The sequence below is a fragment of the Scatophagus argus genome, chromosome 9, assembly GCF_020382885.2.
Source record: "Scatophagus argus isolate fScaArg1 chromosome 9, fScaArg1.pri, whole genome shotgun sequence".
NCBI classification, from domain to species: Eukaryota; Metazoa; Chordata; class Actinopteri; family Scatophagidae; genus Scatophagus; species Scatophagus argus.
This window is the reverse complement of record NC_058501.1, coordinates 16,868,063-16,892,540: the sequence shown is the minus strand read 5'-3', so window position 1 is coordinate 16,892,540 and position 24,478 is coordinate 16,868,063. Positions and strand designations below refer to the sequence as shown.

Genomic DNA, 24,478 nt, shown 5'->3' with positions numbered 1-24,478 from the left:
TAAACTTCTTTCACATTTTATTTTTGATGGAATCAGAAAACAAATGAAAAAGTCTGTGCCTTAAAATCATCCTTGAACCAAACAGGACATATTGTTTTAATCTAAACAAGTGTTCAGATCACAACAAACACGGGTGTAACCATTTCCACCTTATAGTGTTAGAGGATTTGATTCGCCAAACTAAGCAAAGAAGTGTCAGCTGAAATAAACACAAAGGAAGTGACAGAAACAAACCAGAACAAATTCAGTGCTCACATTGACAACAACACAGTAACTTGACTCACAACTTCCTAACATAATCTTTTCATCAAGGTCAAAAATCCTGCTTCAGTCCTTAGTATGAATAATTTGAAATTTCTAAAACTATAACAAACCACATTATAGTTATGCTTACAGCTGTAATGTTTTTACAGACATATAGAAAATCAAGTGCTTTCATCATCGCTCTGTCTTCCTAAAGAAGCAACGCAGGCACGAGGCAGCCTGAATATTTGGTCAAAGACAAATATAATCTACTCTTGCCTTGCAGTGCATCTGTTGTCTATCATGTCAGGTCAGAGTTTACCTACTGTAATATTCATTAGCCTATTAAGTAGTTTAGAGATAAAGAACAACTAGTTGCCCATCACTACATAGTAGCATTTATAAGCAAAAAATTGAGATTTCAGGTCTAAATAAGTTTTAAATTCAAGTTGGATGCTTTGCTTCAGACATTTTTTCTTTGTTTTTTTTTTCAAAACTTAAGCAGATCATTTTAATAGAATTTTTGACCTTTCTGATAGAAAAGGAATAAGAGGATGGTTAGAACTGTCAAGCTCAGATATCAGTCAGGAAGCTCATAATACTAACTATTTTAGAGAGGTATTAGCATTGATGTAGAAGCTTTTCCCCTGTAATGCTCGAGAAAGGAAAATTCCTAAGAAAACATCAAATGCAGATGAGCTATGGTGCTTTGCTGTAAGCACGGTCAGAGCACTTTAAACACTTACATTCTCATATTACGTCTCTAATTTTCAAAACATAAAGTGATTAAAGCCAAATGACACAAGAAAAAGCACTTCTGTGTTTTGTAACCTGCATAGGACAACAAAAAGCCCAGGTTTGGTGCACCCTGCACCAACTTTAAGCAATAATCAATCATTAGGCTAAGCAGAAAAAGGAGCAATGAGTCATTAAGTTTAACTTGCGCAGAGATATAACTTCTTAGTTTCTCCCTTTTGTGCTAGATTAACAGTAACTTTTAATCCATATCCTCACTTAACCTGCAGTCCTGGACGAGTCATTCAATTGTTTGAAGTTAAACAGCTGAATGAAATGTGTAGGGTAGGGAGGGGAGACAGGTCTGTCAGCCCTGTGAGTAACATGCCCTTATTAGCGGCAAGCTGATCACGCAGTAGTTGCCCTAGGCACAAGTCTGGAATAAACACACAAAGTGTCAACAGGTCCTAGCCTAAACCAGCACAAGAAAAACAAGACTTGTGTCTAACAGCAACTTCATCTAAGCTGTGAAAGGGTAAACTGTGTCACACAGTGAAACTTTCATGTCCCATTTCTGATATACTGAGGTCACATAGGAAGTAAGTGGTCATCCCTCTCTTCTGGCTCTTCGTCCAAAGGTTCTGAACTGACTCCTCTGTATGCTGGGGCTTCATTACGACTTCGTGACCGGCACACGAAATCACATCCATCCTGTAAAGGGGAAAGTAAGGTTTGTTATGAATTTCCACAAAACTCACAAGCTCAATCTTTTAAAGAACTTATAAGTAAAAACCTCTGTGCTCACCGCTGACAGATTGCCAACCTCCACCCAGAAAGCATAATTTGGGAACTGATCCATCCCTTTGGCTCCAACAATTAGTCGCTGGTAGAGGAAACCTCCAATGAGGTAAACAGCCACAAGGCAGAGCCCACTGAAAGAAGAGACGGCTCATGATCATTGACCATTCATGATAGGATGTGCTTTATTGTTCAGGGTTGTTGTGTCATTACAGACAGTCTTTACGCACATGATGAGTATTATGGAGCCAGCGCTGAGCTTGGATTCAATTGCTGGGCACACTGCACTGGAGTCCAGCTCAAACAGGTAGAAACAGTCATGATTCCTCTCCCTGTTCTCCAGCACCACCTTCAGCTGGCCCTGGGAGTGAGATGGAGAGAGATGAAGGTGCAAGACTACATATCACACAGGAGAAACATTAGACTATGTTCAGATCTACATTTGCACTGCTTGGAAAAGAAAAAAAACAAAAACAAAAACATGACCCTGATTCATGTGTTACCCCAACACAATTTGGTGTACCTTGCAATCATCAAAACAAAGAATAAAATGACTATCTAACCCTTGCAACTTGATTACTTGAAAATATGGTCTATAATATGTTTGCCAAATTGTTATGGTATTACCATATCTTTACTTTTGTCAAAATAGGACCGCTGTCCCGTGTCTGTGGACGTTTTAGTCATCTTCAGTCCAGTACCTGAAGTAACTACTCCCCCTTCAAACAAGCTCTTTGCATTTTTATTTTAAACAAAGTGCTTTTTTTTTTTATCTGAACACAGTTAATTCGCATTTCTTTTCTCAGATCAGGTGATATTACCACATCTATGTTCCTTTTGCAAGAGATCATGATTAAGGCTTTTCTCATTTCCTTGGAACAATGGCCATCATATGGTTCACCGTTTGTGTAGATCAACATCACCCAATCACCTGCAAGGTTAAGGGTAAAAAAAAACAGACAATGTAGACACAATGGTGATATAAAGCACCCTATGAAAGGGTTGATCTCATTGTTGTGTTCGTTGAGTTAATTCAGGAATGAACAGTAAACAATTCTTAAGCTTTTTGTTTGGCTTACTATGCACAAAGTTTGTCTCAAAGCAATGCAATTTGCCAATCGAAGATCCTACAGATGGCTAACATTCACACAAATGCTGAAAACATTCAATCAAAACAAAATCATGGTGAAACAGGCTGAAACTGTTATAGATACTTACTTCCTCCAATGGCCTGTGTTGAATTATACGTGCCAATCACTGTGATTTTATTTTGCTCTTTCTTGTTGTCCACCTGAATAACCCCAGCTCCTGGAACACCCCCTGCATCCCCACACAACTGGAACACATACGTGTAACTGCTTTCTCCACTCGTGTCCTCTACTGTGAAGCTGCCAACAAAAGAACAAATCACAGGTAATATTTAATAAAATGTGAGATGTAAAAAAACAAAACAAAAAAGAACACTGAATGGCAAAGGACAATCAGGCTAAATGCTTCTGTTTGATGTTCAACTTGCTGATTTTCAAACTGATTACAGACAATCCTGAAACAAGTCTAATCTCGTTTTGATGGCCCTGAATCTGCAGACACTTCTTACTTCTTAAGGGCAAGTGGCTCTAGTCGACTGAGGTCTTTCTGTTCCGGCTCAGAAAACAGTCTGCAGTTTTTGATGCCGTCAGTTGTGTGCACCCCGCTCCCACACAGGATGAGCTGAAAAGCCAGGGTCCACACCAGGAAGGATGCTACACTGTGACTGTTGACCCCCTGACCAAAAAAACAAAAGAGGTCATTTCATTTATTATAATTTATCACAACAAGCAATTCTCAAGTATAATTACTCCCTATGATATTTTGTCATATCAGTAATTTTCCCTACCATTTCTCTACGATTTACAAAGTGTACTATGGTTTATCTAAAAGGGACAAAGAGCCATCAGTCAAACAGTTAATCAGGTAACCATTTCTTTAAAATAACATTAATTATTTAAGTCATTTTTCAATGTAAAATATTCTACATAAACATGATATTAAACTAAATAAATTAGAGTTTTGGGCTGCTAGTCAAACAAAACAAGCTATCTGAATACCTCACCTCAGACATTATAATGGGTATTTTTTTCACATTGTATATAAAGATTTGATATTTCTGTAGAAGCAAAAGCTGCAAGTCTTTGTATAAACAAGACTGCTTTATAGTACTGTGGTAAAGTAGCTTGATTGGTCAGGTGTTAAATTCACTGATAAACAGACAAACCATAAATGTTTCTCAAAAGACTTTCTGGAAAATACATTATATCACTACTACTTGCAATAATGCAAAATTAAGTGTTCAGATTTTAAATCGCATATTTCCTGTTCATTGGAAGCAAGCTGATTTCATTTCCTGCTGAACAAAAAAAAAAAAACACAATAAGAAACTACCAATCCATTTATTTGAAAAACAGTTTTCACTGTACAGACTACAGCATCGCAGGACAGAAATACTGATTACGATCTGTTTGTGCTAATCTTGTAAACGTGAAATGTGAGTTGTGCAGCCATGTGTTTTTAAGCCCTCACTAAATATTCAGTAAGTGCATGCAAAATGTCTGATCATCTCCGCATGAGGCACGAAGTTTCCTGAAGAGACAGTCAGGTGAAAATATCCCTTTTGCTTGACAGGGTTTAACTTTTGGCTACAGTCGGTACTTACCTTCATGACTTTTTCTGTTGGAAATGAGTGGGAAAAGCTTCTTTGTTACTGACAATTTAACTGACAGTAGTTTAAATTGTAGCCAGATGGTGAGGCAGAGCTTCCTCAAGCTAACGTCGCTTCCTGGTTGACTTATTCAACAACCAAGCTGCTATTTTGTAAAATACCAAAATAAACTAGAGCTGCATGTACTCTGAAGGTTAAGATGAACGTTAGCTGTGCGGTTTTTTCCACCCTCCTGGATAACATACGCGCTTTTCTTCAAACTGTGTGAAGTGGTACACAAGGGCTAACAGGCTGCAAACCCGCTACAGACAGCAGCGGAGTGCGGAAGTGAAACTAAACACACGCGCATGTGACCGTCCGAGGGAAGCGTGACCAATGAGCGGCAGCTGAATCGCCTCGTTCTCGCACCACGTGACCAGAGACTTTTACAGTTGAGTCCGACAGAGGAGTACAAACACCCCGAGTCTCTGTGAGCCTCCTGCAATGCATACCGTACCTGCTGCATCAAACACTGCGGCTATTTAAACAACAAATAATAAAAAATGAAATCCAGATTCAGGCAGATTTGTTTTTGTTCGAGTACTTGACTTTTCTTTTTTTTTAAATAGCAGTGAAGTTTGTGTGCTGTTGTTTGCATGCTAACACTTATATATTGCCTTATGCTGGGAGGAGCTCCTAAAATTAAATCAGTCCTTACTGATGTGACTGGGATGGGTAAAATATTCTAAGCATAAATCAGTATAATGCAATACAGTTTAATGGTTCCTCAAACTACAAATGAACAAATCATCATCATTTTTGTTAAAGAAAGGTCGGAGTAGGGCTTTGGTAAACTTAATTGTATTAGATACAACTTGCTGTTTGACTTTGGGTGATTTTATTGATTATACTAGCATTGTTGATACTGATGTAATCACCTATCACATTTACCCTCTTTGAGGACCACAATAAGTCTTGGACTTTGTTTGTTCCTTGACTCTATATAGCTGTGATTTAATTTCCCTCTAACAAGGCTAAACTAAACTAAACCCTCCAACATGGCCATAAAGCTGATTCAATACCTCTCTAAAATACTTCTTAACAAAAACAAATAAAAGTTCTCATCTTCATGGTGGTGGGATTTATTGCAGAGCTTGTTGTGTTACACTCCATTAGTTTTATTCTAGTATATCAAATCACCTGGCAACGATGGTGTATTTTGACAGTTAAATTGCGTGATAACATGCAATAGCCCATTTCAGAAGTCAAATGTATGCTAAAGTACAGATATATATGCTGCCATTCTTACAGGAGAGACCCGCTGTTAAAATACTGCTCTTCTAAAATGTATGTTTGTATCTGACTATGTGGAAAACTATGTGTGTAGAACATTTTCGGGTAAGAATTAAATGTTAGGCTGGTGCATTGATATTAGGATTTACAAAGGAGAATACCAGTTTATACAGGATACTGTTTCAGTCGCATCAGCGTTTTTCAAGCACATTAGCAACAAAACATGTTTACACCAAGCTTGTTTTCTATACAGTCTGTACCTCACCCTTCCAACTTATCATCAAGTAATTTGAATACAAGACAGCCTTTAAGCTATCAAGAGTTTGATTAGATTGATTTGCCTGAAACATTGCCCCGTTCCTCTAATCATAACCCCCAATTTGCAACCTTTTTTAAAGAACTGTTTGAAATAAGATTAAAGATGATTAACAATCTTCAGTGGCCTGTGTTTCTCAATTTATGCACTGTTTATTTTCTCTTGCTCTAATGAGAGGGGATTTAGTCCATATTGTGATTAAGTGGTGGATTTTATTACCTTTGAATAGCACGATGCTATCTGTGTAGCCCAGCTTTGATACTAAGCTAAGCTTCTTCTGACTATAAGCTCCATATTTAGCATACAGATATGAGAGTGGTATCAGTTTTCTCATCTGACACTGAATAAGAATGAGAATTAATTTTTACAAACTGGACAAAATCCATAAATTATTGTGCAGGCTCATAATACAATCCACACAATTCAACAGCACCACAAGTGCCATTCTGCAAAATAACTATAAAACTGAGCATGATCGCATTCATGATAGTAGGACTTCATGCAGGGATGTTTTAGTAGACTCAGTAAGTTAAAGCTAGTTGTATCTGATACACTGGCATTTTGAAATGGGAAGTTTCAAAATAAATAAATATTAATATATAAATAAATAAATCAAGAAGGTCCTTATCAAAGTTAAGTACAGAAAGAGAAAGTGTGGAAATGTAAGTTATTTAGTATGTGATTAGTGCTAATGTAGTCCAACAAAACAAGTAAACAAGTAAATGTGAACGTGAGCATAGTTAGGTTTTATTGCTTTTATGTGGTCATGTTAATAATGTAGACTTTTCATGTTGGGTTACTCCAGCCCTCAATAAGCACAGTAAAACTGTCAATGATTTGTTACGGAAATCAATCACAGATCTCCTCCCTTGATTTCCTCCTCTGTTCTTGGTTAATATAATATTTTTTCCACCGAGAGTCTGTGCTTCCCTTTTTTCCTTCTTTCCTAGAGTTAACTTAGGGAAGTTTTTATAACCCTCGGGAGACTCTCCACCAGTGTGTGTGCTTACAATCGTCACTCTCTGTCTCCCCTCCCCCCACTCTCTCTTGTGTTATCACGGCCTTTACCTGGCTGTGTGTGTGTTGCGCAGACACACCCGGCTGCTCCATATCAACCAATCGCTGTTTCAAGACAGAGACACCAAGGAGGTGTACTTCCTGTGTTTCGTGAGAGAAGAATGGGGCAGGAGAGAGGAGAGAGTTTTGTATGTTTTTTACCAGGGGGGCCCACACAGGCAATCATTTCAGCAGCAGAGGGAAGGGAACAGGACTGAAGTAGTGGACAGAGGTTAGTTTGATTTATTAGAGATCTCCCTGTCCAGCCAGAGCGACCGAGAAGACAAGACAGAGAGAAGGAGGAGGGGAAGGATAAGTGTCAATCTGTTGAGACTTGTTTGGGAATTTGAGAAAGGAGGGGAGGTGGGGAGAGACAGAGAGAGGCAGCTTGAGGAAAAAGCCAGAAAGGCTCAGGCGTAAACATTAAATTTTTCATGGGAGTTAACGTATTGAGAGCAAAAGATAAAGATCGATTTATCAGATGAAAAGGAGGACTTTGGCCATCCAGACAATGTGAGTACAGGAATGAATTCTTATGTGTTGTGCAATCCCATGCTTTTGAGCTAAACTGGACCCGAGGGGGGAGACCGCAGATCTCCCCAGGATACCACGTTCAGGTGAGTTGCTTTGCTATTATTTTAAATGTTTTTCAAATGAATACATCTGTAAATTGCCTCTAGTTTGGACACAGATTTAGATCTAGGTTAGCTGTGGTTTACATGTTACATGCCGTGCCTATGTGTTACAGGCCTCGCTTTCTGAAAGACATCTTTTGGTATGTGGTGTTTTGCAGGTCTATGCTGCATTCTTAGAGAACTGTAAGCGGGTGTCACCTCTTAACAGGCCTGCGTCTTGTCTTTCTACTGTAAATTTACTATGCAGCTACATTGGCTTAAAATATCAAATAGCTTTTGGCTCTAAAGTACCTTCCAAAGTGCAGCAATTATATAACAAAATAAAATAAGAGACTGAAAGCGCGGCTGGGTTGTTGCGACTATCATGGTTTCTCAAATGTAGCAGAGACATTGGTGAAATACAGTTTTCCAGAGTATTAATACTCAACTCTGTGATATAAACTAAATATGCAAAAGTTTGCAGAGCTGCCTCACTCAGCTTAATCTGCAAATCAGTTATTTGTCCATGTAAAAATGGCTTGATTTTTAACAATTAATTACTTTTTTAAACTGATGATGTGGGGTGATACTGTCTTTTAGGTTCTTCACATTATGAGACTATGGGGACCAAAAGGACCGGCTACACCCTCTTTGACACTTTATCTAACATAAACACATCTGACCGTAAACTTCAGCCAGGTGGAAAAATCTCTCGGGATCCAAGTCCCAGGCCAGCAATGACTGCCCAGTCAGAACGACAGAGAGAAGACAACCGAGAGGAAGACTGGAGGAGAGAAAGAGAAACAGAGAAAATGAGGGAAAAAGCAAGATACAAAGATATGGACCCACGGGAGAGATACTATGAGAGAGATCGAGCTCCTGCACCCCGAATGAGAGAGGGAGAAAGAGACTGGAGGGAGAGGGAGAGGACGCATGAAGATGACGGGAGCAGAAATGGGAGGCCTCTGTCAAATGTAGAGAAGGAGACTGAGAGAGAAGTGGAGAGGGGGATGAAGAAAGGTGATACATTTCCCAGAATGAGAACGAGCAATGCAGATCATAGCAGAAAAATGACTGCCACCGCTGAGATGGATGAAGAGAGAGGCGAAAGGAGGCACAGGTATAGGCCGAAAAGAGAAGAGACAGATGAGTGGGAGAGAGAAAGAGCGAGGGCATGGCAGAGAGAGAAGTACAGAGAGTGGGAAAGAGACGAAATCAGAAGCAGGGCAAGGGAAGAGGGACAAAGCACTGGACGAAGACCTGTAGAAGATGAGAAATCGCAACAGAGGGAAAGGTATCATGGATTTGGTATGCGAGACAGGAGAATAGAAGTGGGTGATTCATGGGACAGAAGAGAGAGAGATGCAACTAGAAAGACAGAAAAGCCAAGGCCTGACATGGGAAAGAGGGATACCAGGGTTGCTTCTCCACACAGAAGAAGAGACAGGGATATGTACTCAGATAGGAAGGAGAGGGAAAAGACGCAAAGGAGACAGGGATGGAGGGACACCAGGAGTGAAGGCGACAGTGATGAGAGAGAGCTGAGGAGGGAGAGAGAGAGGGACAGAGAGAGGGAGGAGCTGCAATACCAACACAGCAGAAGTGAGGGGGACAACACAGGCAAAACAAGGAGGGAGAGAGATCGAGATAGGTATGGATACAGGGAAGAAGACAGGCAGAGATACAGAGACAGGGACAGAGAGAGAGAAATGGATCGATCCAGGAGGAGGGGGGTGGAGAAGGATAGGGAGAGGTACCGAGAGGTTGACAGGAGAGCAGACAGGGAGGAAAGTGTGAGACACACGAAGGGTGACCGGAGAGAGGATGACAGATACAGAGACTACAAACAGAGGAGAAGCAGGGAAAGAAAGGAAAGAGAGGCAAGTCCTCAGTGGGATGATTCAACAGGCAGAGACAGTCGATCCCTGAGCGAGACGCCTCCCAGGGTGCCGCCACGAGCCCAGAGCAGTGGAGAGTGGAGCACTACCGAAAGTGACAGAGATGTAGAAGAACAGAGAAATCCCGAGAGAGGTGCTGAAAGAAGTCAAAGGGAGCAAAAAAGGAGTGAGAGACAAGAGAGCGACAGAGGAGAGCCCACCAGCAGTGTGTCAGAGCAGAGGAGGATGTGGTTAGAGCCACAGAGGGGAAAGAATAGTAAAGAAGAATTTGAAGACAGAGAGAGACAAACGAGAGAGTGGAGTATGGCGTCACAGTTTGAATGGGGAAGAGAGGGGCAGAGAGTAAAAAAGGAACCAGATCAGAAGTACTTTGACCAAAGAGCTAACAGAGGAAGACATGCAGAGGGAAATGAGTACAGGGGAAACATAGAAAGAGAGACAGAGGGTGTAAGTGTAGATGGAGAGGAGGTGGGTGAAGCCTGGAGAGAAATAGATAAGGGAGGGAAGGAACGTCTGTCTGACAGCGATGGAGGGATAGAGGAAAGCTGGCGAAGGGATGCAAAGGGAGAGAACGTGACAGATAACACAGAGGAGAGTGACACAGAGGAAGAGGGTGGGAGCGATTACTGGGTCCGCTCTGACAGCGAAGGAGGAAGTGAGACAGGGTTGAAGCAAGACAGAGACAGAATGCTGTCAGGAGAGGATGGCTTTGTGACTGTGTCCAGTGGCGGAGACGAGGAGAACGAAGGAGAAGAAGATGAAGAGGAGGAATTTGAGGACTGTCAGGAGTTCTTGGAATTTGGAGTTGCGTATGACAGCCCTTCACCTGCTGCCTTCAAGGGACGAGAGGAAGACGAGGAGGGGGAAGAGGAATGGACAGTGGGTAAAGAGGAGACGGTTGATGAGGACAAACAGCAGACGGAAAAGCAGCCAAAATACGTCTTCTGTGTGATTGGGCAAACTTTGCCTCGAGCAAAGACTGGTGAGAAGTCACTGTCACAAGTTGATCAGGCGAAGGGAGTGGAAAGAGATGACCCAAGTTTAAAAAGTCATCACTGTAGTGACGACATCACACAGCAACCTCAGGATGACCTGCATCAAACACCGAGTAGAGATGATAAATATGCAATTATCAACAACCAGGAGAGCAAGAGTGGGTGTAACATGCCACGCGAGGAAAGGGCAGCCACGGGAGAAACAGCCGAGGTGGATATCACATACAGAGCGTCACCAGAGCCTCAAAACACAGACAGTGACAAGGCAATGAGGTGCATAAAGGAGCACCCATATGCAGAAATAGGGCCGATTAACAGAGACTCACAGACTGAAAGACTCCTCATTGAGTGGAGAGAGAAAAATAAATTGGACAAGGAAAGAGAGAGGGAGCAACCTCTGCCAGTTCCGAGTAATCCTTATGCTGATGTTTGTCCTCAGGTGAATTTTGAACAAATTCAGCCCATCCTGGATGGGATTAACACTGCAGCAATGAGCCCAGAAGACGTGGAGGCCATTCGGATCCGACTGAGCGGGGCATGGAGCATGTCCGAGGAGCCCAAGAGACATTCCCAAGCCCCCCACCTTAAATGGGCCAAAAATGTGGTGCGGGAGATTCTGGGACACTCAGAGGAACAGAATTTGGATGAACCAAATGTAGATGTACAAAGAGATCAAGGTATCAACGAGCCTGAGACAGCTGTCAGGGACGGCGAACAACTGGAGGAGGCTGCACATGAGGCCGGGGAGATGCCTGTTGTTAAGCTGAGAACAGACGACCATCACTCAGAAGCAGAGCTGGATGAGGAAGAGCCGCTGGAGTTGGAGGGATTGAGAGGTATGGGGCAGAGCCAAGCTGACATGCATGCTGACCAGTTCACAGCGATGCATGGTGACACACCGACATACACTCATGCTGACACATTGTTAAACACAGAAGGGAAGAAGGATTACAGTATGGACAAAGAGACGGAGCCCTCTGGTCACTTTCAGTTAGACAAGCCAGATATAGAAATTAATATTAGTGAGAAGGAAGGTGATGAGGTTAATTTATCAGAAATGGAGAGAGAAGCAAGAAGAGAGAAGGAAGTGGACATGTATTTATCTGTGAGCAACACACTGTACAAACCTAACAGCTGCCCCATTCTTAGTTTTGAAACTGAGTCTGACCTCCATGTCCCCTCAAGAGAGGGTGAGGGCCAGGAGGTTGAAGAGAGAATGGGTGAAAGCGAAGAAGAAAGATATGGAGAGGAGTGTGACGAGAGGGGTACTACAGAGGAGGTGGTTAAGATGAGGGAAGGAGAGGGAACTGAGGTGGATAGCAGAGAGGCAGAGGCAAAGAATAAAATAAAAGGGGGGACTCTGATGAGCAGCTGCAGTTTCCGAGATTTGGGTCCTGAGGCTCGATTACGAAGAAGGGGAATCCGTAAAACCACTGAAAGAAGAGATGGAGAGCATGTAGAAGTGGAAGAGGAGGAAGGTGTTGCAAGGGATCGCAGGACCAGAATATTCTCAACAACAGGTAAAGGGAGAATGATGGAGATGCTGGTTTCTCTGCTCATATCAGCTTTCAGAAGGCTGCATAATTACCTTTCCTTTGGCTTTAATTTCTGTTTAGTTTCTCATCAATCAGATTTACAGATTTTATTTTTTTTTCAAATCATCTAATCTGGTTGACATTTTTTGTCATTTTTTTTGACTGCGCACAGGGGAAGAAACCTTTAGATAAAGTCAACATTTGTTATTGCGAGACAGAGAATTTTAATCACAGACAATCTTCAACTCGTTTCCTCTGTCGTCTGTCTTAGAGATTCATACAAGATTTTGTTGCTACATCAATGAAAACGGAAACTGAAAGCAGACACACTAATAGGCATTATCGGTGAAATGATCTAAAGACATCAAATTATTTTAAACTGGAAAGTGCGTCACAGTGTTGTTGGTACAGGTAGTGGGAGGAGATAAGTGGAGGTGGGGAAACCGAGGAAAACCAGAAGCGTGAGTTTAAAGGCTTGGGTTGATCCTGCTTTGAGACATATCACAGAGAAGCGCGGGGTTACGCAGTTTGTTTTAATTTGCCTCCTATTTATTTATTTATTTATTTATTTATTTATATTTTTGTGTTGCTTTTTGTTTTGCTTTTTTGCCTCCACTCATTCAAAGTAAGCTGGCAGGTATGCTGTTGTATCATGTTTCAACGAATGGATACTTTTTCATTCCAGATGACGAGGATAATCGGAGTAAAAGCTGGGGAGAAGTAGAGCTGAGGTGAGTCAAGCCTTCACACACAACATGAGAAATGTGATGCACCACTACATGTTGAAATACAGTAATAGTAGTGGTGTCACAATTTCTATTTGATTGAGTGTCGCTGATATTAAAAACTGTCAAGGTCAAGCACTTTGAGTTACAATGTTGTAGTTCTATAGTGTCAGAAAGAAGGTTTTATACATATGTATATATATATATATATATATATAGTGCAAATGTTACACATAAAAGGGGTTCTAGACAGTTATTGTCATAACTATGAACAATAATGATCACAATTAAAATAAATTGTTGTTGTGTTTCTTCTCTCTTTAGGAATGTTTTGGAGACAATTGACAGACAGAAAAGGAACTCAAAATTTTTCAGTATGTATCTAAGTTTGACTTTCATTTTTGTTTCATTCAGGCCATGAATAACACTTGAAAACTATTATATAAACTCTTTAAATCGACTTCATATTTTTGTGCTGTTGCATATAATCTCTTTTGCAGTTTGACTGTTTTAACCCCTGTCAGTTTTGTTTCAAAATAAATCTGAAGATTGATTATTAGAAAAGGCCAAGTAGGCGGAATCATGATGCATCTACAGATCATATCTTCTCTTGGCCGTGGTTGGGGAAAAGCATGACATGATCAGACACTTCCTTCCAGTGTGCGTGATTCATCTCTACTAACAGTTTATCTCCTCACCAGTCAGTGATTGCTCAGAATTTAAATGAAATGCGCAAATGAAAGTTTATAGTTGGCTCATGGCATTTAAAAATTCTCTTTTAAACAAGAAAAATGCCAGTGGGTTCTTGACCTGTGATTCACATGGATATGAGAAATGGGGCCAGGACTGTTTGTGTGTCTGTGCTGTACAAAAGTGCCTGTGCAAACCACAGACAGGTTTCTGCAAGCATTCATGTCTCCAAACTTGAGGGGAAAACAGCTGCCGCTTCAACTCCGCATTCCAACAAGTATGTGCAAAAGGAATGCCAAATGCAAACAAGTCCTCTTGGCTAACACTGTTCCTGTCTCTATCTGTCTTCTTTCCTTTGCTTCCTGTGTCTTCAACCTTCTTCTTCTTCTGTTACTCCCTCTCCTGCTGTCTTTCTTTGTCTGTCTTGCTTTCTCTGTCTCTGTCTCATAGATGCCCAGCTCTACCAGCAGTACAGCGAAGCCGCTCAGAACTTTGAGATCCTGCGTCAGGCTCGCTCTGATGTCACCTCTCTGTGTGAGGAAAGTACCCGGTCCCCTGCTCCTTCACCTCCTCCTGCCCGCAGACCTCTTCCTCCCCTACCTCCTGTCAGGCACCCCCACTCCTTGTCCCACACAGGCTCCATCACCAGCGCTAAGAGCCTGCCCCTGCCTGAACCGCCCAGGAGCGAAGGCAGGCCTTCCTCCCCACGTCTGTCCATCTCTCTGACACAGTCGTCCACACTGTGGCGAGAGCTGCCGGCGGTCAGGAACAGCTCTGAGCTGGAGGAGCTCACGGAGGACCAGAGGCGACTGCAGGAGGTAACGCACACTGCACGTATAAAAGCCTAACCGCCAATCAGTGGTAGAAAACACAAGGAGGTAGGAATGAGCAATGCCTCAATAAATGTCACTAACTTTATAAATGCCAGTACTTTTTTAGTGAAAAACTTTCGTGCTGATTTAGTGAGCCTTTATCAGAGAGCCCAATCTAATCAAAATCATAGGCTCACATTTCTTTGGCAAATTGCCAGCACAACATTTCCATGTGAAATTCAGGAGAATTCTCCGGGCCACTGACTGTTTGCTGGCTTTCCTACAGCTTTACACACTTCATTAGGTTTGTTGAATTTTGCTTGTTTCATTGGAAATTTAGTTTAGAGCAGCTAACATTCTTCCATTTATTTTATTTGTTTATTTTCAGCAGAGAAACCTGCGGGCCATTAAAAGCCTTGGAGGTTTTCTTTAACTCTCCCTTCAGCTTAACATATCTCTTACATCAGGCTTGTTTACCACTTGACTGTCTTGGGTGTCATTTGCCTCAGCAGCTTTTGTGTTGTTGCTGACATCTTGGATATGACTTCTGGGAAATGACATGAATCAGTTCTTCACTTATTACCTCACACCTCAGACCACTAAAAACGGCGGAAATATTCAGACTTGCTTCATTTCAGAATAACCCTGCTACTGAACCATTTTTTATTTTACTAGTGGGTGAGTGTCTTTTGCTCGAGGACATGCTTGCGTAAACAATATTGTGTTTCTTCTCACTGTAGGCGTTTCCTTGTAAACGTTAAAATAGACACGTGCCTGAGATGCTGCTGGAATGCTTCCAGTAATTGCAAAATTTCCCTCCTTCTATACTCATGTCCTTGTCAAAAATGCACTACCTGGTTTACTGTCTGTCTCTTGCTAGTTTCTGGTCTTTTTTTCAATGTTTTAATCTTTCCTTTTGTATTTCTCTGTTTGTTTGGTTTTTTTTGTGCTTCCAGGTGAGATTTGAGGTGGTGACCTCAGAGGCCTCCTACTGCCGTAGTCTGGACATTGTCATCGAACACTTTGTTAAGTCCAAACAGCTGGGGGCGCTGTTGACCACTCAGGACAGCAACTGGCTGTTCTCCAGGCTGGCGGATGTTCGTGCCATCAGCCACAGGTCAGAAGTCTTATTTAGAGCAAGTTTTTTATCATCTTAACGGTGTGAGCATTCACATTTAGATGTTTTTATCAGTTTAAATCTTATGTTCTGATAAGCAAACCTATCTGTGGTACGAATCTCAACCTCTTGGTGATTTTTGTTCTAGTTTTTTATCGAAGCTGGAGGAGCGGTTAGAATCAGACATCATGCACTTTACCGTGTGTGATATCATCGTTCGGCACTGTCAGCGCTTCAGAATGGTTTATGTGCCCTACCTCACCAACCAGTCCTATCAGGATGCCACCTACCAGAGACTCATGTAAGCCCTTTAGTCAAGCTTGTGCCTTTTTTCTTTTGAATTGTTTTTGTTGGAGGTTTGGGAACAGATTCAGTGAAAAGCACAGCACCATTATACTTTCTCTGAAACTTAAACTCAAATTTCGGGCAGTGAAAATTCCCTCTTGGTCATTAAATCTTCAGCTAATGTCAGATTTTTTTATGCGTCTATACATCCATTCAAATTCTCTCTTTTTACAGGAATGAGAACCCAGGGTTCAAGAGGATTGTGGCAAAATTAGAGAGGAGTCCCGTTTGTCAGAGGCTTCCTCTTCGTTCCTTCCTTGTCCTTCCTTTCCAAAGGATCACAAGAATTAAGCTGCTGGTCCAGGTGTGTGTGTCTATGTGTCTATATGCAGGAGTGGGACCTCCCTCAAAACAGTTGAAAGGTTGATGTTTCACAACATGTTCGATCTCTTCCCATTTTAACACACACTCTGCTTCTGTCCAGAACATTGTGAAGAGAACAACTCCTGGTACTCCAGAGGCGACTCAGGCCATCAAAGCTTTGAAACTTCTGGAGAAGGTACAGCAATGTCCACTGTTCACTTTACATTAACCAAGGATAGCGTGTCATTAATTCCAAAAAATATCCTTGATATCTCCTTGGTGACGAAGCTCTCTTTTCTTTCTCTCCTTTAGCTCATTCAAGAGAGCAATGACAGCATCACTCAGATGAAAAGTATTGAGTCACTGGTTTCTCTCAGTGCCAAGGTGGACTTTGAATGCAGGGTAAGTAAAGACCGAAAGGGATTAGAGAAAATCAGTGGGATCACATTATACATAACATGTTATTGTTTCACAAACTTTTATTGTCCGAAAAACTGATTTCAAATGGACTGTAATTTGAACACTAACCAAACACGATACTGACTCTTTATTTGTTTTTGTTTTAGTTATAGCTGATAAATACATGATCATACTTAATTGCAATGTATCAATTATTTTACACACGATTTTACATATTCATGTCACATCATGACATATCAATATTGGGAAAATCATTGTCTTATATGATGACTTTGATTCCAGCCATAATCTTTAGCACTTAAATTTTCTCTATGTTTGTAGTGATGTTTAAGAAAACTGTGGCAAAATAAATAATTTGACAAAATGACCTTAACTTAAGGTTTACTTACTAGCTTTCAACTGCATCAAGGTCTTTATCAAAAGATGGAGTGAGTCCAGTTGTCAGATGGGCCTCCATTGTGTCGAACTATTTTTAATGTGAAAACTTTTAAGCACAAAAATGATAATATGCTAACATTATCGTCTTTTGTCTCTCTGCTTTCTATGTGTCTTTTGTAGACCCTTCCTCTGATCAGTCAGTCTCGGAGGCTGGTGCGTGAAGGACCGGTCACCGAACTGATAGATTTCTCCCTAAAGGATACAGAGAGGAATATTTATTTGCACCTATTCAATGACTACTTGCTACTTTCACTACAAAAAGAGTGAGTCAACAATGTAATGTGTGTGTAATGTTAGAATTTCCATCCCTCTTTGGCAAGGCTCTCAATACCATTTGCTACATCCTGTTTTCCCCCATAGCCGCAGTCTTTTATCATCAGCTCAATCACATCACAGCCTTTCCTTCCGCCACCTTATTTCTCTTTTGTGCTGTCTGTTGCTGTCCAGGGGAGGGAGGTTCACAGTGATTGACCACTCTCCCGTATCAGACCTGCGTGTAGAGAACTGCCGCGTCAAACTTCACTCGCTCCAGAAGAACCTGTTCCGGTTGCACATGTCACACAAAGCCCTGCTGCTACGGACTGACACACAGTAAGAGGCTAAGACAGTGGCAGGGGGAATGTCTGTGATGGCTGTCACATAACAATGTTGCAGAAGGTACAACCAACTTTGTTTTCTTTCCTTCAGGAGTGATAAGCTACGCTGGATATCGGCTCTTTCCCGGCCACATCCTGAAATAGATTTTTCTGCTGCACAAGGTGAAGTTGTTTAAAAAAGATGTTTGTCATAAGACGTATGAAATGTTTGTTTAGTTCACTTATTCCCTGCATTATGAACAATCAATAGTTTAATCTATTGTGAGCTGCAAATTCAGATTCCAAACACACTGATCCATCATCATTTTTAAAAATGTATCTCTTAAAAATAAAATGGTGAACAATATGAATACAGCACCAGGTAGAAAACAGGGAGCGATCTGATGTAACAGTCACATGTTGTACAGTATGTGTTAGCAGCCTAGTAGGGAATAAAACATTCATGTGAGCCTGATGGAAAATTTCTGATAGTGACGAAAGTACCCACATGACAAAACAAACAGGATAAGAAGCCACTATCACCTGCAGTGCAATTCAGATAGAATCCTGTGTTAACCCTTACGCAGTCGGTGCAGCTAATTAAAATTAGCATCTAGCTCATGTTATAGATAACTTGGCTTTTTCTCTAACATATAACATTAATAATGGTTGCAATGCAACCAGTAGCTTTCTACAAGTTGTCATTCCTAATCTGACAGATGCTTGTTTAGTGGGCACGCTGTCACAGTAGCCATGTAGTGTATTGAATGTAGGCTCTTGAATGTGGAAATACTGAAATTGAATGATTAAAATATAATATATGCATTTCATGTCATGTTTGGAGGCCTCAGAGAAAGTTTATGAAAGTCATCATTGGCCTGTGGGTTGTACGTTGAGACTCCCTGATTATGTGCCAGGGCTGCCAGTGTCTGAAATCTCAATTTCCTGCACTCCACTGAGTAAACTATTGTACAGGCAAGGAATCCATACATTGTGTGCAGTCTGACCTCTCTCCTCTTTATGTCCATGCAGACTTTCCACAGATGCAGTGTATCCGAGCTTTTGTTGCCCAGCAGCCCGACGAGCTCTCACTGGAAAAAGCTGATATTATTCTAGTGCACCAACAAAGCAGTGACCGTAAGACCATCACATTACCTTTTCCATCATTCTCTTGTAGAAATACTATGCACCGGTGCAATGTTTGATCATAGAACTGCCCTGAACCTGGTTTCATTAGAGAAAAAGAATTCAGTTGCTTTATGATGGATTCATTCTTCTTCACAGACTGGGTAGAGGGGACCAGACTGTCTGACCGGCAACGTGGATGGGTTCCTGAGTCCCATCTGGAGACCATAAGCAACTCTAGAGTCCGACAACGCAACCTGTCAGATGCTCTCAAACTGACAGCGGTCACAGCTGCTGTTTGACCAGGGTGCTGGGAGTGGGACTAAAAGGAGGAACGTCCTGGATTCACGCCAAGGATCAGACTCGGTTGTCTGCTCCAAACTGCTGGAAACAGAACTATGGACATTAAGTGCTATAGTATCGGAATGTTCGCAAGCATGCAGCAAATGAAATGCTGTGAGAATAGATCTCATTGGGTTTCTCTTGTTTCAGTTGGTGGAACAATATATTGCCTCAGAGCAATGTATGAACTGCTGAGAAATGCCTAGAAGCATTAAAGTCTATGTGATCCAGTTAACTGGTATCTACAGTACATTACAAACATTGGGTGTACCATAATACATCAATAAACAGGTGTTTTGAGAAAAATAGTTTTAAAGATGTTTGGAAAATGTATTATTTGTGTATATTGAACAGAATCTAATAGTTGAGCTAATGATTCATGTCTACTGCAAAGTTTGCCCCTTCATGTAGGAGGGGTGACGAAAATCAGGCAAAATGTACGAGACAATTCAGAAATGTGAGTGAAAACATTTCAGTAACTTGAGATTTAACTTAAGTTTGATGGAATAAAATCACTTTTGGACTAATTCATGCCTTATTGTGAGTGAAGTGTGTCTTATTTCTTTCATCATAAGTCATATTATGCAATTGCATAATACTTACAACAGTATGCAGTATGCATGCAATTACTAGCATGTGGCAGCAGGTCTTGTTTACAGAACAAAGCGAACAGTACAGAAAATGGACTCACGCGACGCACGTAGCCCGGTTTGAGGCGTGGCCATGGTCGTGAACCTACGTCCGCCTGGCCCAGTTTCCAAGACCTGCTGTTGGTTATACGTGCCCTCAGTCTGAGAAAAGGGGGCGGTGCTAAGTATAGATGGACAGCAGTACTCATCCAATGAACGCGTTGTGGCTCCGCCTTTGGTTCAATCTGAGTGGACATATTTAGCTGTCAGTCTATATACTCGTCTCTGATTGGGCACAGTTGTGGTGGGCGGGCATTGCAGTATTTGTTGTTGTTTTCGTTCAGCAGAGCAGTCAGACATCTTTTAACTGGATCGCATTCCCGTATGTCATGATTATATTTTGAGCTAATAATTTTAACTTTGGGCATTCTTGTGAGAAACTTGACTACACGAGGGACCAGTGGAGTTTATCTGGTTTTGTCCTGTTGAGTGAAACTTGTTTTTGTCTTTTTCAAAGGTACGTGAACGGTAGGCTAACGTCTTGTTGATCCGTTAGCTGCAGCAGGCTAGGATATCGAACAGCTGATTTGGGTACAGTTGGCTAAACCACCGATTGCATGCTAATTGAGATGTAGATACGTTGACAGTGATGCTAGTTATTTTCCTCTGTTGATTTAGTTGGGTAGTTCGGTTCCTCTCTGTATATCGGGCTTAAATGTTGATATCGTCGCTGTTGTGAAAGTGACGTGGCCTTATTGCACGATAACCCAAACCACCGTGAGCCCAGAAACTCGTGATCACAACCATCTGGACAATAAACGAGAAATATAACGAATTTGACCTTTAGTTACTGACCACAAAGGGGCTTGCATGGATGAGTATTCATCTCTAGCTTCACTGTCGAGACTATGTTGTTGTTGTTTACTCCAGTCATAGCTGGTTGTTGACACAATCTGTTGCCACAGATTTTGGAGTTTCTGATGTAAGAAGATGTGAAATTAAGAGTATTATGCTTTCAGAGTTTCAGATTTGTGGCATTCGAGGGGTAAAACGTTCAGAAATTTTAGATCATGCGCAGATTATGTTTTTAAGATTAATCTTGTAGTGTGAAATGTAAAAAGTATGGAAAATGTCCATCATAACTTAACAGATAACTTAAAATGTCTTTGATGTTTGATATTCAATTGGTAGCTGCCTGCAATATCTCTTTCAGCTGTCAGATGTGTATTTTCATCTCCTCAGAACACTTGATTAAAAAATGACTGTTTTTCATCTTGCAGTGAACAATAATGTGCTCTTTAGACATTCAGTAGCACTTCTTGATTGAATGCACTGGTTGGTGAAGTCAGCCGGTGCTTCTTCTCCTTTGTCTACTTGGTAAATAATGCTATTGTGAGAGACTTCATGTTTTCTGTTGTTGTTTGTTTCCTTGTGCTGTTTTCAGATGGGCAGTCAGTATCAGCGCTCAGTGCCACTGGAGGTGAGGAGAGCAGAGGGGGAGCGAGTTCGGGCCAAGCATCCTGACAAGATACCGGTCAGTATGACATTTGGCGTGATGTGGGTTTTTTTTTTAGTGTTCATGAATGTTTGAATGTCACAGTCATCAAGACCTTGTTTTAAAACTAGTTCCCTAGATAAAAATATTGATTTCAACTTTGAAATACTGTGAATTAATTTATTAACACATTAATTCTCAATTAGTGATGACTGATTACTGTTGAATGTTTTTATCCAGATAATTGTGGAGAGGGCGCCCAGGTCACGAGCTCCTGAACTGGACAAGAAGAAATACCTAGTGCCCTCAGATTTAACAGGTGAAATACACAGAGACACAACTCCTCAAATACCAAGTTTTGTAAGCTCAAATAACTTCGGTTAACAACATCCAGTATTCTTGTGAGTTAGCCAGATGTCACAGATTTGCACATCATTCAAAACACTCTGTCTTTTGTTGATGGATATTTGGACCTTTAAAAAATTTGGTAATGATTCATCTGCCAATTTGTAGTTTAACATTAAGACACTGACTGGGACATTTTACAGTTTTAAAATAAACTTCTCCATCTAGTGGACAAAGTGTGTAATGGTTTGGCAGTTTTGTTCTGCAGTTATTTGTTATTTACCAGGTGTCATGCACACAGATAACATTGTATTTTCAACCTGGCGGATTTGTCGGGTACAAAACCAATTTAACTTTGGATGTGTTGCAGTCAGTTATTCAGGATGTTCTTAATCTGTCTAACTTTTAGAAAAGCCTGGATGTTTTTCTTATGCTCTGACTTTCTAAATCATTTTCTGTGTCAGACATTTTGACATGTCGTTTTGAATGCAAGAAAAAAAAAGATTCCAGGCAGTCTTGAACATACAGGCCAGAAGGTGGCACTAATGGCTTTGACAACAATACTTCAAATAAAATGATCCAAAAGCATAGAATGCTGCCATGCTACACTGTAAACTAGTCCTCTTTTCCTGCCTTATGAGGACTTGTATATAGCTGTATATTGTACTGTGTTTACTGTACTTTGTAAATTGTTAATTTATTACCTCTATATTTTTTTGTAACTGTTTTTGCACACTTTTTGCCCTCTTTTTGTTCTTGTGAGCTGCCACGACAAGTGAATTGAATTTCCCCACTGCGGGATCAATAAAGTTCATCTTATCTTATCTTAAAAGACCAGCAGTGCCAACAATAAACTTAACACTGGTGTTAACCGGACGTAAACAGATTTAAAGACAGTAGCCCGTTCTGGTCTCAGACGTGTGCTCAGTATGCAAAACAATAATGAATACACCGAAATAGAAGTTCTGAAAAATCAGCATTTTAGAAAACATTTTAATGAAATCATTTAATGTTTTAGTTACCTAAAAGGGCACTTGCATGTGAACAAGAGGCCAGAACACAGAGGAAAGGGTCTGTTATGCAAACTATCTTTACATGTGGGGACAGGACCTTAATGGAACTGAGCCATCATTGATGTTATTAATTCAACATGTGCTTTTCCTGCAGTGGCAAGTCAGAATGCTTGCTGCAAAGTGAAACCGTACAGGATTCAGATCGCTACTTGCAGTGTTATTGATCTATAGGCTTGCTTATGGCTTTTGTATTTTTTCTGATTTTCTGATTTGTTTCCTGTCAAAAATTTGGTCTCGGGACTGACCTGGTCATGTCCCTCGGTTGTTTGTTCTTTTGTTCTTTTTGTGAAATGACATTACGGACATGACTCCTGCTAACCGTCTTGCTGTCTTTCCCGCTCCCTTCCTATTTTTAGTGGGCCAGTTGTGCTTCCTGATACGCCAGCGTGTGTCTTTGAGACCGGAGGAGGCGCTCTTCTTCTTTGTCAACAACTCCCTTCCTCCATCCAGCTCCCCTCTCTCTGCTGTATATGAGGTTAATACACCCATCCACACATATGTGAATTCTGCCCAGCACATGCACACACAGACAAACACGCAAGCGGGCAGGCAGGACTATGAACACACCAGATTACTTGGTGTCTCCTCTTTGGTAGCTATTTGTGGGTTTGCCTTTTCACAGCCACATATACGCAAAGTTTCATCTTACACTCAAACATTTTTCACCGCTCCACTCTGACACAGGATGTCACAAATGTCCACAAACTCAGAGAGTGTGTGCAGCAGATCTGCTAAAACAGCAATGTTACTTCACATTTGGGGATTTCACAGACAGCCTGCCAGTAACACAGATTTAAATAAAAATGCTCAATAGAACTTCAGTCATTGAAGACCATCAGATGAAAACCAGTGGGGTTTAGTGGGGTAAGAAAAAGAGTGAAAGGGTATGACAGTGTGAAGCCAGCAGTTATTTAGATTCTTTTTGGGATTTGGATTTTGTAAAAGGCTTTGTATTCCCAGTGACATTAAAGCAAGGCTGAAAGACACATCTCTGACTGCATTTACCGTGTTTAAACAACACATCTGTGGCTGGGTCAGTCCCTGTGCACATCCTCAAGTATGCCTGTCATGCTGAATTATGCATTATTCCCTGCTTTGTCGTGTTCCAGGAGCACCATGAAGAGGACCTGTTCCTCTACATGACCTACAGTAATGAGAGCGTGTACGGTGCCTGAGGGAGGACAAAAGACTGAAGAAGGAGAGAGAGAGAGAGACAGAGAGAGAATCAGAGGACACAAAGTGAGACTGTCTGAGGCTTCAAGTATAAAGATTGTTTGGAATGCTTCACACCACTATCATTTTTTTATATTATTTTTGTTAAGTAACTACAGTACATGGTGGAAGAAAGGCTTTGCAAAAGGCCGAGGGGTCTGCTAGGTTTTCCTTTGTCAGTATTTCAGCGTGAGCGAAAGGCATTTTATCACTTCAAGTTATGTTGATTTCTTACTTGGTAAAAAAAAAGAGGAAGGGTGAAAAGAAAGGAAGAAAGCATTACAAAAAAAGGGTTATCGAAATGACGTTGAGGGAGCTCTCATCTTTCTCAGTCATCTGTATTTAATGCAAATAGTATTGTTTTTGTAAATTACTATCATGAACTTTTGTGGAAAATAAAGAAGAAAATGCATACGTGTCTGATTCATTTTTTTTAGTGATTGTTTCTGTTTGCGTGTGTCTTCATCTGCCGCACCTGTGGTTTTAGCTGTTGATTAAAGACCTAGAAATGAACGTATGAATTAAAACCTTTTCATTGCTAGTTTTGCTTTTGAAAAACCTGGTAATCCCACAGTATAATGCTTACAAAGCATGTGCATGTCATACACGCACAGAAGCAGCTACAATGCATGTGGTTTAGGGGAAGGACAAGAGAGAGGAGAAATCTCCATG

The 24,478-nt window shown here is 41.1% G+C and overlaps 3 protein-coding genes across 7 annotated transcripts; 2 read left to right on the top strand and 1 right to left on the bottom strand.

Moving 5' to 3' along the window:
* Positions 1 to 4: 4 nt before the first annotated feature.
* Positions 5 to 4,818, bottom strand: m6pr (mannose-6-phosphate receptor (cation dependent)). The gene is made up of 7 exons (XM_046399268.1): positions 4,469 to 4,818; positions 3,374 to 3,540; positions 2,995 to 3,164; positions 2,598 to 2,707; positions 2,007 to 2,137; positions 1,784 to 1,910; positions 5 to 1,689 (listed from the first exon to the last, which is right to left on the bottom strand). The coding sequence occupies exons 1-7, from the start codon at positions 4,472 to 4,474 to the stop codon at positions 1,567 to 1,569; spliced, it is 834 nt and encodes a 277-aa protein (XP_046255224.1). The 5' UTR covers positions 4,475 to 4,818; the 3' UTR covers positions 5 to 1,566.
* Positions 4,819 to 7,171: 2,353 nt separating this feature from the next.
* arhgef5 (Rho guanine nucleotide exchange factor (GEF) 5) lies at positions 7,172 to 19,579 on the top strand. 3 transcript variants are annotated; one of them, XM_046399124.1, is made up of 15 exons: positions 7,172 to 7,735; positions 8,333 to 12,145; positions 12,846 to 12,891; positions 13,210 to 13,259; positions 14,026 to 14,393; positions 15,344 to 15,504; positions 15,653 to 15,805; positions 16,024 to 16,153; positions 16,274 to 16,348; positions 16,465 to 16,554; positions 17,131 to 17,273; positions 17,458 to 17,601; positions 17,698 to 17,768; positions 18,618 to 18,722; positions 18,870 to 19,579. In XM_046399124.1, exons 2-15 carry the CDS (start codon positions 8,353 to 8,355, stop codon positions 19,010 to 19,012), a joined length of 5,472 nt encoding a protein of 1,823 aa, XP_046255080.1. In that variant the 5' UTR covers positions 7,172 to 7,735; positions 8,333 to 8,352; the 3' UTR covers positions 19,013 to 19,579. The 3 variants fall into 3 exon arrangements, with proteins under 3 accessions (XP_046255080.1, XP_046255081.1, XP_046255082.1); XM_046399125.1 differs by having other exon boundaries at positions 7,177 to 7,735; positions 8,333 to 11,461; XM_046399126.1 differs by having other exon boundaries at positions 7,200 to 7,631; positions 11,065 to 12,145.
* A 408-nt stretch (positions 19,580 to 19,987) lies between these two features.
* zgc:92606 (uncharacterized protein LOC100000242 homolog) lies at positions 19,988 to 24,218 on the top strand. Of its 3 annotated transcripts, none has more exons than XM_046399296.1 (5): positions 19,988 to 20,198; positions 21,126 to 21,215; positions 21,417 to 21,495; positions 22,951 to 23,069; positions 23,704 to 24,218. In XM_046399296.1, exons 2-5 carry the CDS (start codon positions 21,126 to 21,128, stop codon positions 23,767 to 23,769), a joined length of 354 nt encoding a protein of 117 aa, XP_046255252.1. In that variant the 5' UTR covers positions 19,988 to 20,198; the 3' UTR covers positions 23,770 to 24,218. The 3 variants fall into 3 exon arrangements, with proteins under 3 accessions (XP_046255252.1, XP_046255253.1, XP_046255254.1); XM_046399297.1 differs by having other exon boundaries at positions 20,004 to 20,209; XM_046399298.1 differs by having other exon boundaries at positions 20,031 to 20,063.
* The last annotated feature ends 260 nt before the right edge of the window (positions 24,219 to 24,478 follow it).

What these genes read in the sequence shown, in the direction of transcription:
- m6pr (XM_046399268.1), bottom strand. An exon ending in GCAAAAGGAACATAGATGTG is followed by an intron (nt 2,138 to 2,597) that starts GTAATATCACCT and finishes TCTCACTCCCAG; the next exon opens with GGCCAGCTGAAGGTGGTGCT. An exon ending in AGGTTGGCAATCTGTCAGCG is followed by an intron (nt 1,690 to 1,783) that starts GTGAGCACAGAG and finishes TCCCCTTTACAG; the next exon opens with GATGGATGTGATTTCGTGTG.
- zgc:92606 (XM_046399296.1), top strand. Translation starts at nt 21,126, where the DNA reads ATGGGCAGTCAGTATCAGCGCTCAGTGCCACTGGAGGTGAGGAGAGCA. An exon ending in AGCATCCTGACAAGATACCG is followed by an intron (nt 21,216 to 21,416) that starts GTCAGTATGACA and finishes GTTTTTATCCAG; the next exon opens with ATAATTGTGGAGAGGGCGCC. An exon ending in AGTGCCCTCAGATTTAACAG is followed by an intron (nt 21,496 to 22,950) that starts GTGAAATACACA and finishes TCCTATTTTTAG; the next exon opens with TGGGCCAGTTGTGCTTCCTG.
- arhgef5 (XM_046399124.1), top strand. Translation starts at nt 8,353, where the DNA reads ATGGGGACCAAAAGGACCGGCTACACCCTCTTTGACACTTTATCTAAC. An exon ending in GAATTAAGCTGCTGGTCCAG is followed by an intron (nt 16,154 to 16,273) that starts GTGTGTGTGTCT and finishes GCTTCTGTCCAG; the next exon opens with AACATTGTGAAGAGAACAAC. An exon ending in CTGCTACGGACTGACACACA is followed by an intron (nt 17,602 to 17,697) that starts GTAAGAGGCTAA and finishes TCTTTCCTTCAG; the next exon opens with GAGTGATAAGCTACGCTGGA.